Source organism: Giraffa tippelskirchi, chromosome 10 (genome assembly GCF_054371585.1).
Source record: "Giraffa tippelskirchi isolate mGirTip1 chromosome 10, T2T-mGirTip1v1.2.pri, whole genome shotgun sequence".
Classification (NCBI taxonomy): Eukaryota; Metazoa; Chordata; class Mammalia; order Artiodactyla; family Giraffidae; genus Giraffa; species Giraffa tippelskirchi.
This window is the reverse complement of record NC_137284.1, coordinates 57,401,511-57,413,904: the sequence shown is the minus strand read 5'-3', so window position 1 is coordinate 57,413,904 and position 12,394 is coordinate 57,401,511. Positions and strand designations below refer to the sequence as shown.

The following is a 12,394-nucleotide window of genomic DNA, read 5'->3' as shown; positions in this document are numbered from 1 at the left end:
GTTGTCTCAACAAATATCACCATGCGCATATATACCTGCCAAAGTCATGGGGAACTACTTCCATATGAGAAAGCAAATTCCCCTGGGAAGCTTGAGGTTTGCATATTCCTTTGGCATCAAGACAACCTTCCTGCATATTATAGGGACACCTGGTCAATTTATTTCTCCATTGACATTTCTGCTGTCCCCACACCACATTAGGCATTTCTGTTGCCTCAGCAATGCTCCCAACACAGTCCACTCTGAGTCTACTGTACGTGCCATCACATGGAAGTCTATTATTATATTGTATTTAGATTGATATTTGCTTAGTCGTGTCTGACTCGTTGCGACCCCATGGACACAGGAGCCTGGCAGGCTACAGTCCATGGCAAGTCCATTTTCCAGGCAAGAATACTGGAGTGGGTTGCCATGCCCTCCTGCAGGGGATCTTCCCAATTCAGGGATCAAACCCAGGTCTCCTGCATTGCAGGCGGATTCTTTACCATCTGAGCCACCAGGGAAGCCCCTGGTGGTGACTCAGTTAAAAGAGGTTCTAACACTTCTATGACAAACTTTTGACTTCTGCATTTAATAAGGACTGTGAGCAAGACATACCTTTTAGGGTCAGTCTATGAAATGAGTAGATTACTTTGTTCTCAATGATAGATATTCATCTTTTGAGAAGACAGTCCATGATTTGAAAATCTGTCAGGAGTGGTCCCAAATCCCGTGATGGGTAGCACATCTGTAAATCAACCCAAGGTGTCCAGAATGGGGCAATGGAAGCTTAAAGAAAAAGAATCCATAGAAAAATTTAGGTTATACTTTCATAATGCCCACAAATGCTGGGCCTATAATTTACTTTTAACTTTTGTTGTGTTATCCTAAATGGGTATTCCCTCATTTAGCTTTAGGCATAGTTTGCTGAGCAAATCTATCATACACAAATGGACCCTGGTGAAACTACTCATGTTAAAGGCTAGTATGCTGTTAGCCATGGCATTTTTAACATTGGTATGCCACTTAAAGAATGTCAATGGTCAAAATGCCGTTCCATGTATTTGACACAAATGTTGGCAGTTTTGGTATCTTTTGCTTAATCAAAGTCCTTGAAATGAATCAATTGCTGAAAATATAAAATCATCAATGGTTTGTTTGTAGCACTTTGATAACTCATAATGCACTAAGGTAACGTTTATCTGATTGTTGTGCTAAAGCAGGGGTCAGTAAATATACAGCACACACCAAATTTACCCTGCTACCTTTTACGTTTTTAAAATTTTATTTTGAAATAATTATAGATTTACAGGAAGTTGCAAAGGTACTTCAGAGAGTGTACTCTTGCCCCCTAGTGGTTATCTCTTACATAATGTACAATATCAAAACCAGTAAACTGACACTGGGTACGATATGTATGTATAATTGTCATTTTATCACATGTAAACTCATGTAGCCCCTATTGTAACCAAGATACAGACTGTTCCATCACCACAGAGATGGCCTCTTTTCTATCCCTTTATAGTCACACACATACCCCCCTTCCCCTCCAACATCCCTAACTCATGATAACCACCAATTTGTTTCCATCTTTATTATTGTGTCATTTAAAAATGTTAAATGGATGAAACCATACAGTGTGTGACATTTTGAGATGATTTTCACTCAGAAGAATGCCCTTGAGGTCCGTTCAAGTTCTTACAAGCTGTGTCACCAGTTCACCCCTTAAATATTTCCTTCACTGCAGTAAATCATACTGTTACTACAGGACATTTTGGTGGACTTGTGTTTGGCATAAAGCTGCTATGGACAATTGTGTACAGGTTTTGTGGACCTAAATTTTTACTTCTCTGTTATCAATGTCCAAGAGTGCAATGCTTGGTCATATGGTTAGTGTAGTTAGTTTTTAGCAAAACTATTCAGCTATTTCCCAGGGAGGCTGTACTGTTTTACATTCCCACAGGCAGTCTATGAGTGATCCAGCTACATCCTTGGCAGCATTTGGTGTTGATAGTACTAATCATTTTAGCCATCCTGATACATGTGTAGTGTGCCTTGTGTTAATCCCTCAGTTGTGTCTGACTCTGTGACCCCATAGACTGTAGTTTGCCAGGCTCCTCTGTCCATGGAGTTCTCCAGGCAAGAATACTGGAGTGGGTTGTCATTTCCTTCTCCAGTAGCGTGTCTTACTATGGTTTAAACATGCATTTCCTACTGGGTAGCGATGTTAAACATTTTTTTCAAGTGCTTATTTGTTAGCCATACATCTTCTTTGGTGAAATGTCTCATGTCTTTTTTCCATTTTATATTGGATTGTCTATCTTTTTACTGTTTAGAGTTCTTTATATATTCTAGATATGTGGTTCGCAAACATTTTCTCCCAGTCTGTAGCCTGACTTTTCATCTTCTTCATAAGGTCTTTTGCAGAACAAAGCTTTAAATTTTGATTAAATCTATTTATAAATTTTTCCTTTTATGTATCATGTTTTTGGTACCAAGTGTAAGATCCTTTGCTTAATCTAGAGCATAGATATTGTTATTTTTCTCTAAAGTTTTTTCAAAAGTTTTATATTATCTATGATCTAGTTCAAGTTTTGTATAGTGTGCAGTTTAGTGGTTCATATTTTTGCCTGCCTTATTTAGTATCACTGTCCCTCCTCTGTTGTATCATTGTTGTACATTTGTCAAAATCAGTTGATGATATGGGAAGGAGGCTATTTTTGATCCTCTGTTCTATCAATGTATGTATCAATGTATCTATCCCTCCATCAGTATCAGTTTTGATTACTGTAGTTTTGAAAATGGGTAGAATGACTTTTCCCATTTTTTCTTTTCCAAAATAGTTTTAGCTGTTTCAGTTCCTTTGCCTTGCCGTATTTTTATAGTAGTTCACAATTTCAGAATTATTTACAGCTATAGGAAAATATTGCTGGGCTTTCATAAAGTTGCTAATAAACAACTGAACCAAACCCAGACATTCTGTGGACTGAGACCCCCAACAAAGCCAGTGGCTTTTCTTTAGGAAGTGAAGATATACGCAAAATATGCCCCCAAAGATAGCTACTGATTTTTCATGTAGAGTCAAAATACTTGTTGCAGCAGTCAGGCTGGCTATGCTCTCTAACTTACCATTTGTTTGACTTGCAAGGCCTGTTGGGTCCATGTTGGTTGCCAGGCAACCCAATCCCAAAGTGGAGATGTGTCACATCAGTGACTCCCAAGGCCTCCAGGGGTCAGGCATTCAGTTTCAAGAAGAGCCTAGGAGTCAACTGGAGTACTGGGTGGCTGTGTCAGGCAGGCTGCAATGTTATGCTGGGAAATGGCTTGAGCACTTGGGCTGCTACCAAGTCTTTAGCAAAAGGAGTGATTTTACTTTCTCTTGTTGGACTTCTGTACTGTTTCAGCTGGACCACCAGAGAGGGGACAAAGAAGCAGAACAGGGAGGGACTCAGGCTCCACTCTCACCTTGATGCATATAGCAGTCCCTAAATAAGAACAGCCCCACTGGCACTTATGAGACAGGGACCTGTGGGCACATAACACGTCAATTCCAATAGACCTTCAGAGCTGGGAGCAGTGTGACATTCAATCAGCCAAAGCGCTCCACCACAAGGGAAGCCTCCCTTCTCCACTAAGGAGTGTGTCCAAATTCCCTTTTCCGAGCTGAAGAGTCTAAACTGTGTCAATCAGGAGCTATATACAAAAGGTGGCAAATGGATGCCACATCACCTTGTCCCTCAGCTGAGAGGGTAAGGAAGCCAAGGGTGGGGGAGGTAGGCTGCTGGGGTGGGGGGAAACTTAATTGTTTTGGTCTTTTCCCCCTAACCCCACCCCTTGCTCCCTGCCAGTGCCTGAAGACCTGCACAATTCTCTCCTATGGCAGTGGTGATGCCTGCCAGTATCAGAGGAAACTACAGTCCAGGGGCTTCTTTCTTCTTCACATGCACCTCTGTGCTCACCCTGTAGTCCTTGGCACCTCTGTCCCTCACAGGAACCACTGGCCCTTTGTCATGAAAACATTCCTTCTTGCCTGCATACGGGAGTTAGCAACAATCAAGGCACATTTGGACAGTTTGTTTCAACCCTATTTCTACCATTCAGCCTGTGAACATTAAACTCCTGTTCAGTAAAAGCTAGGACAGTGGGAACACTTATCCTCCCATCTTTAATCTATCTCTTCAGTGACAGCATTGACTACCAGACTGATTCCAGGGAATCTAATATTCCCAAAACTGGCCCAATGGTTCACCTTCCAGAAAAGCGTGTCTGTCAGCATTCCAATCTCTGCTGTCGAAACAATCGGAGGTTTGATTTTATCCAGTAAGTTAGCCTGTCAGTTTTGTGGATGCTGACAGAAGACACAGGATCCTTGATCAGAGGCAAAGGCCGCTATCACTCAGGTGTGCAGCATGCAGGGTGAGTGTCAGCATATTTATGTCAGTTCTCCAGATCCCCAGTTCCCACAGGCAACACTGAGCGCCTGGATGAATGCCAAGCATGCAGCAGTCTGTCACAGCTGAGGAACAGAGTGCAAGGAATCCAACACTTTTACAGCAAACCTGCTTCTTGTCCCTAAGCTTACTAGCGATATAAATGCTGAGAAGTGGCTCAGGCAAACCCCTCATCAGGCCCTGTAGTCTTGGCACACTCAGCAAGATGTGTAGGCACGTCAGAGGCCCAGGAGAACTGGACTGTCTCATCCCATAACTACCATTTTCTGTATAGTATTGTTTACTCCTCATGAATCTTTCTCCCAGCTTGTCTGTAAACTGATGCCTTGTGAAGGCTAGGCTAGCTAAGAGATGATATCTATATCCTGATCAGGAATATTTTCAAGTTACAGTTTTAAAGATTGAATAAGAGTAATTTCTTCAAAAGTTTGGCCACCACTCAGTTGGTCGAGAGAAGGAAATGGCAACCCACTCCAGTGTTCTTGCCTGGAGAATTCCGTGGACAGAGGAGCCTGGTGGGCTGCTGTCTATGGGGTCGCATAGAATCGGACATGACTGAAACGACTTAGCAGCAGCAGCAGTGTGTCAGCCACTTGTCAGGCCTAAGTGCAACAGAGACCTAAATTTAGGAAACTCTTCTGGTCCATTTTTCTTTAAGCATGACTAGTCCCAGTTCCTAGAAGAATGATCACATAATAATCTAGAAAGAGCTACTCACATCTTTCCAGAAAGAAATCTACTCAGAGAAGGGGATGATGACCAACAAGGCAGTAACATACTGTTGCTAGGTTGACGACTTTGTAATTACAACCACAGCCCAGGGCTGAGATACAACTACTACTCAGTCCCAGAGTCAAGCACATGAACACTTTTCTCCTATGGAGTTTAATTTCAGCCTTAAAAAGGAAAAAACCCAAATTTGTATTATCATGCAACATTTAGATTCTAAAATTTTCTCTTTAGTGATTTACTAACTGTAACTTTTAAAATTATGATCACATTTTAGTAAGTCTGAGACTGTAATTTCATACCAGGTAAGCCACAGTGCGTGGCTTCAGTCACTTCAGTCGAGTCCGACTCTTTGTGACTCTATGGATTGTAGCCCACCAGGCTCCTCTGTCCGTAAGATTCTCCAGGCAAGAATGCTGGAGTGGGTTGCCATTTCCTTCTCCAGGGGATCTTCCCAGCCCAGGGATCGAACTTGTGTCTCCAGCACTGGCATAGGGATTCTTTACCACTGGGCCACCAGATTTTAATTTCATTAACAGGTAAGCAACACGACCCAAGGACTAAAAAGGGAACAGAAATGAGATCAGTGGCTGTAATAAACAACATTTAAAGAATAATTCAGCATACGGACACTGGAGTTAAGCTTGGGATCCACAAACTGACATGCACAAGTAAAATGACGACTCTCAGAAGTTATCATGGGCACATCTTGTGAGGTGACAGCTGGGGTCTGGGACTTGTGCCTGAGGACTGAAGTTCAGATGCCGGGGGCTGCTGTAATTACTTAGATGGGAAAGAATAATAAAATGATTGAGAAGCAGGCATTTCTATTCATATGGCACAAAAAAATTTTCCTATCCCAAGCAATTTCACAAACTACCTTAAAATTCTTTTTCTGTTTCTATTAGAGACTTCAAGGAAAAACCATAAGTTTTCTTCTGAAAGTTACAGTGATTAAAAATAATGAGTGCTGAAGTCACAATGTTTTAACACATTATCATGCAAAGTTTTAGGCTTATCTCTGGGGTATAAAATGTTCAGTAAGTGGGCTAGTATAAAAAATATTAGGAATTAATCTATTACATGTAAGAACCAAATTTACCCCATCATATTAGAGGGAATTTAATGTGAAGATTAGCTTCCTGACTTGGTTAAACGAAGTCTATAATGAGACAAAAGTGAAGTAGTTTAAGTAATAAATGTTTAATCAAAGAATTTTACATATTATTAACAGCATTCATTTGGCCAAACATCTACACGTTTGTAGAATCCTATTGTATATAAAGTGGGAATGTATCAAGTATAGACTATGAAAGTGCAAATAACAAGTCAAGGTTAGAGTAATTTTTTCTTACATTATAAAATTAACTTGTTTACAAAATAGGCTTTGCCAAACTTTATTTCTGAATCGTAAAGTCAGTGACTGTGTTTTTAAAATATGTACCAAGGAAATACAAACTGGATACTGATCGTTCTCATGCTCAGGAGAGACCACAGAAACACAGGAACTGCACGAGAGTATGGAACCAGAAGCCTCGACTACACGGCAGGCACACGGCGCTCTTTCTCACTGCACTGCCGCTCTGCAAGCCGCCTCGACGCGACACAAAGACTCCTTCTATTGAAAAGTTACAACTCGATCTAAAAACCGATTGGTGCTGATATTTTCAATCTTAAATAAATTTGTAAAAAAATCCTTTAATGGACTATTTCAGTTTCATATACAGTAATACACTGTAGATAAAGGTAATATTTTCCCCAACTAATTTTAATAGGGATTGATATCAATCAATGTTTCTGATAGCTGGGGAAATAAAAACCAATGTGGACTTCCGATATCCATGGCACAGGAGCAATTCCCACACAGTTTATCCTAAGGGAAGAGGGGAATATTAAATACTCTAGTATAATGTCTGAGTCATACGATTCGAAGTACAAAGAAATTTCAAAAGCAGGGTTTGGGAACAAAAAGTAATAAAAAATTGTAATTACAGCTCATGTGGATATTAATACTAACATAACCTTTCACCCAGCCCAGGACTTGCCTGTACAAACTTGGTACTGGAATTTTGGTATCTGAAGATTTCTGATAAGAATCTGGCAAAACATTAAATAGAGTGTTGCATATCTATTTGGCTTATGTTATGCTAGTTTTCGTAATATGTAAGTAAAACAGCCATTCCAACAGTTTATTCTAGTTTTAATTACACACTGTACCATTGTATCTTAATTACAACTAAGACCAGCATTTTCTTCACAGTAAGACACTGATAACTAGGAAGTTGATTTTTTTCAACACTAAACAGTAATCACACAGCAAATGAGTATTGTGCAATAGAACAAACACGTCAGCATTTGCGATTTAGTCAAACAAACCGATTGAACATTTAGTTGTTATATTTACTGTAAAGGCAAGGCCATGGGTGGTTTTATGGAGGTCTTTGCAATTCATACAGCATAGTTACTTCAGAAGAGACATTGAAGTTGGAATTACTTACTTGACTGGCAACTACCCATTGAGGTGAGGCAAAGGCACGGTAACATGTTGCGCAGGATGCTTTACTGAGTTTTTTTTTTTTTAATAACTGTGGGATTTACTATAACTCATGAAAACTCCACTTTTTTTTTTCTATTTTATAAAACACTTACCATTAAAAGTAATTGCACCCATTAGTAATTAGAATGCACTGTAAAATTGTGAAAACAAAGAACTATGATTGCACTTCCAATAAAGTGTCTCTTAAAATACAGCACCGCTGTTGCTAATCAACTGTATTTTAATATTAAAATAAACTGTTTTGAACAGCAGCATTAGATTTAGTTAACTTAAGCTACAGGCTACATTTATTTAAATGCAGTCTCCATGGCAACAAAAGCCCATTAAATTCTGGAACATCACTGCTACCAAGTGGCACCTTTTACTCCCAGGAAGGCTGAGACTGCTTGGAAGCCCTCCGGGACACCGCACACCTGAACGCCTTGTTAGCGCACAAGTCAGTTTGGCACAAGTGGACTGTAAATAGACATGAAAAGAGATCTTTGATTCATGTGAAATTAAAGTTAATTACACTGTGGTAGATGCAGCGCTAAAGAGAAGCCTTGGCTACCTCAATTCACACCGCTCAGACCAAAAGGAAGAAGGAAAGTTACGGAAGAGCACAGAGAGTTGGAGGAATGAAATGTTATTAGATCTGTCCAAAATAACTTTTGAAATGAAGAAAACTTTCAGTTTTTTTTTTTAAAGGAAAAACCACCCAAGGATTAGGGAATAAGCCTTTCATTTAATGTTCAATTTAAGTACTGCTGACCTAAATAGAGAACTGCATTTTCTTCGAATGTGGAATCTAAGCTCTTTATTCCATTTGTGTTGCTCTCTCCTGCTCTTCTGTTTGTCAGCATAAAGGGGAAAAGCTATCCAATTAAATACAGAAGAAATTCCCTGTCAGGTTAAAATCAGAAATGAAGCTATACCATTCAAGGGAACTCCTTCATATTTAATCCTAATGTCACTGGTTTATAATTAGTTGAAATTAAGTGGATCAAGTCTCTATAAAGCATACTCCACTAGCATACCATCTGTACCTGCAATTCACTACAGCCCCGAGATGTGCAGTTCATACTAAGTGTACTTGTTCAGGCCAGTCACTTGAGGTTTGAGGTGTCTGACTTGAAACATCGGAACCATCCCCCTTGCTGTCAGCCTCATGACCACTGTCGCCAACTTGAGATGCTGCTTCCCCAGCCAGAATATTTCCCTCCAAAGGATTTTCTTCTCCTCTTTGGGTTCCTCTACCTTCACTGATCGCAGCAACTTCAAACACTGAATCTTCTGGAGGCATCAGTTCCACATCCCTCACACCTTCTGACTCGTCTTTGACACAGGGGAGTTGAGAATCTGCACTGATTTCTGCAGCTGCTGGAGGAATAAGAGCAATACTTTGAGGGTTCATGTCATGAAACCAAGCCATGATATTGCCAAGAAGATTGTCATTGATGTTGGCGTCCTGGCTGGCTGAATCAGGGTCACTGGATGAGGGGAAGAATTCACTTCTTGCCTCACTGGGAGGGTGGGAACTCAGGGTGTCAGTTGAAAATGGGTCTCTTTCTGCTCCTAGTCTCGTGAGGCCGTCACCAAGTTCCAGCAGCTCAGAGCTGCTCAACGCTGCTCGAGGGCTGTCTGTGTTCCTGGGGACGGAGTCCAGTCTGGAAGGTAAAGAGGTGCCTATTGCTCCTAAGGATGCTTCATTACTGAGAAAGTCTGCACTTCCTTCATCCACGGCCAGCCCAGATTCTTGCAGAGATAACTGTATTGCAAGAAGTATATTGGGATCGTCTTCATCCAAGGAACTCAGAGCCTGAGGCAACAGAAAGTAAAATTACTTCAAAATTTAAAAGGAAAAATGATTGAACCCAGTGAAGTCTGCCACTGTTCTTTTACCAAACAGATAATTAATAGTGCCTCTATTTATACAGAAGAACTTTTTGACCTACTAGAATCTTATTTTAATTTTCTCCTTGCCCATGCTAAAGGGAAAATAAATTACTTAAGAGTAAATCTGAAATAGAAAAATCTTTCCCTGCACTACAGCTCTGAAGCAAAGATTGTGGAAGGGAAGGGAGAAAAAGGAGAGCAACAGAAGTAAAAATAGGAAGCCAGGCTCAAGGGAGAAAGAGCAAAAGGCAGGGGCAACGAAGCTGCACAGAAAGGCTACCTGAAGAGAGTCCTGGTTCTCAGAGCGACTGGCAGGTGTGTAGTCACGCAGGGAGGAGGTGTGCAGCGCACTCATAGACGCAGAACTTACCACGGAGGCACCAGGCCTGCGGCCACCGCCACCTTCCGGGATATCTGTTTCAAAGCAAGCAGTGCCAGAGAGTTAGTCACATCATGTCTCATACATCTTTTTAACTAAATCAATGGCTTCTCTTTGAGTGCTGGTGAAAACCTGGGGTCACAAGTTCACTTCATCTTTCAGAGATTTTTCATCCATATTGCCTTACCACAAGCAACAATATATATCTAACATAATTATTTCAAATCCATGATCGGTCTTTACAACTTTATTTAGATTATACATGGTTCTATTCATAGATCCAAGTGCTACCAAGTGTTTGTTTTTCCCCTTAGGCAACAAGAAAGGTGTTTTAGTTTTCAGAGTTTTTAAACTAAAGAATTTGCCAATTACAATTGCCCCTAAAGCTAATCTTTAGGCCTGTCCATCCTGATATATTAAAGATGAGCTGCTGACACTGCTGTAGTTTGAAGATTTTCAATTAACAATTTAATATTTAAAGGATGATCATTTATCTTCACTACTAGAAATTTTTAAAATGTTGATAGGAGAACTGAGGTTAGGAGAAAAATATTTCATGAACACACTAAGAGTAACCAACAGCTACAATTTATCAAGTACTCGCTAGGTGCTATTAGTATTTAAGGGTTTTACACGTACTACCTCATTTAATGCTCACAAATAAGCCCGCAAAGTGACACTACTGTTATTGCTTCTTTTGAATGAGGAGACCAAAGCTTAGAGAGGTTAAGTGACTAAAGTTTCACACTGACATGCGGCAGAGCTGAAGTCACGAGCCCATGTCTGTCTGACTCCCCATCCCATTTTCTTAATCGCCCTGGTTTTCTGCATCCTGTGACATTAGAAGCACCTGCATGGTGACTGTATATCTAAATTACAAACTCCTTCACAACATTTAGATTAGCCACTTTTACGAAGACATGCAAGAGAACTAAGAGATTACAACAAACCCAATGCAAGGACTCACCTAAAGTGCTTTCACTTGGCTCGTCGGGGTCTGGAGGGTTACTCAGCAGACTGTGCACATCTCCTCGACGGCGCTGTTGTCTGTGCCTCCTCCGATACTGAAATTCAGCATATTCCTGCATAAACCACAGGTTATAAAATACGGGAGAGCATGCACATTTTAAAATGCAAATAAAACCAACCATACACTTTTTTTCCAGGAAAAAAAATGTGTGATTTTATACACATATTATAAAATCACTTGGCTTTAGAAAAAGAAACTTTAGGTTTTGCCATGCCAATGAAAACAGAAAAGGTAAAATGGAAAGAAAAATTTTACATAGCCATTATAACTGTCTGAATAAATTGGGAATACTTGCAAGCTCCAATGCTAGATCATAACTGAGCCTCACTTCATATGCCTGGATCTTGTTATCTAAAGTTATTAACTAATACCAGAATAATTTTACTGATATGAGTTAGGCCCTCTCTGGAGGTCTGGTTTTTAAAAAAGGAATGTGATATACGCAACAGAAAAAAAAAAGAAAAAACAAAAGCACACACAGTTAAATAGTTGTTAGATTGATGGATTTGGTATTCTTTGGGACTACTACAAATCATATTCACTGCAAAAAAGAATATGAGGTTACCTTTAAAATAAGGTACTACTTGGCTTCCTTCCTGTGTTAGCTCATATGTAGGGTGATCTACAACCCAGGCAAGGCAAAGTGTTTTCAATTTAGCATATGGGAAGGACACAGATGTGGGCAAATGTCCCCAAGCCTATTTCAATTTGTGATAATAGTTTTAAGGGGTTTGCTATCACCAGAGGCATAACCTGGGACTATTTGCTATCATCTGGGTACACATGTCCTTTTCCAGATTTTAGTGACAGACAGACCAGTGTACATGATACCAGCATTTGTGTGTTAGTTGCTCAGTCGTGCCCGACTCTTTGTGATTCCATGGACTGCAGTCCACCAGGCTCCTCTATCCATGGGATTTTCTAGGCAAGGACATTAGAGTGGTTTGCCATTTTCTTCTCCAGGGGATCTTCCTGACCCAGGGATCGAACCCAGGTCTCCTGCACTGCAGGCAGACTCTGTACCGACTGAGCTACCAGAGAAGTCCTGATACCAGCATAAAAAGGCTAATTTTGAGAATCATTGGAGAATCTTTGAGTGATACACACTAAAATATGATTTGGGATTATCAATAAACTGGAAAATTCTTAAAGAGATGGGAATACCAGACCATCTGACCTGTCTCTTGAGAAACCTGTATGCAGGTCAGGAAGCAACAGTTAGAACTGGACATGGAAAAACAGACTGGTTCCAAATAGGAAAAGGAGTACGTCAAGGCTTATATTGTCACCCTGCTTATTTAACTTATATGCAGAGTACATCATGAGAAACGCTGGGCTGGAAGAAACACAAGCTGGAATCAAGATTACCAGGAGAAATATCAATAACCTCAGAT

General features: G+C 40.3%; 1 protein-coding gene across 15 annotated transcripts in view; it reads right to left on the bottom strand.

Annotated features, from left to right (window-relative positions):
- Window positions 1–6,345: 6,345 nt before the first annotated feature.
- Window positions 6,346–12,394, bottom strand: part of ANKIB1 (ankyrin repeat and IBR domain containing 1) — a 177,266-nt gene continuing 171,217 nt past the window's right edge. For 6 of the 15 annotated variants that reach the window (XM_081531349.1, XM_081531346.1, XM_081531357.1 and 3 more), the window contains 3 exons: window positions 10,938–11,052; window positions 9,872–10,005; window positions 6,346–9,514 (listed from right to left, as the gene is read on the bottom strand). In XM_081531349.1, the coding sequence (XP_081387475.1) occupies window positions 8,774–9,514; window positions 9,872–10,005; window positions 10,938–11,052 (990 nt within the window). In that variant the 3' untranslated portion in view covers window positions 6,346–8,773. The remainder of the gene's footprint in view (window positions 9,515–9,871; window positions 10,006–10,937; window positions 11,053–12,394) is intronic. The other 9 variants (XM_081531350.1, XM_081531359.1, XM_081531351.1 and 6 more) reach the window with 3 other exon arrangements.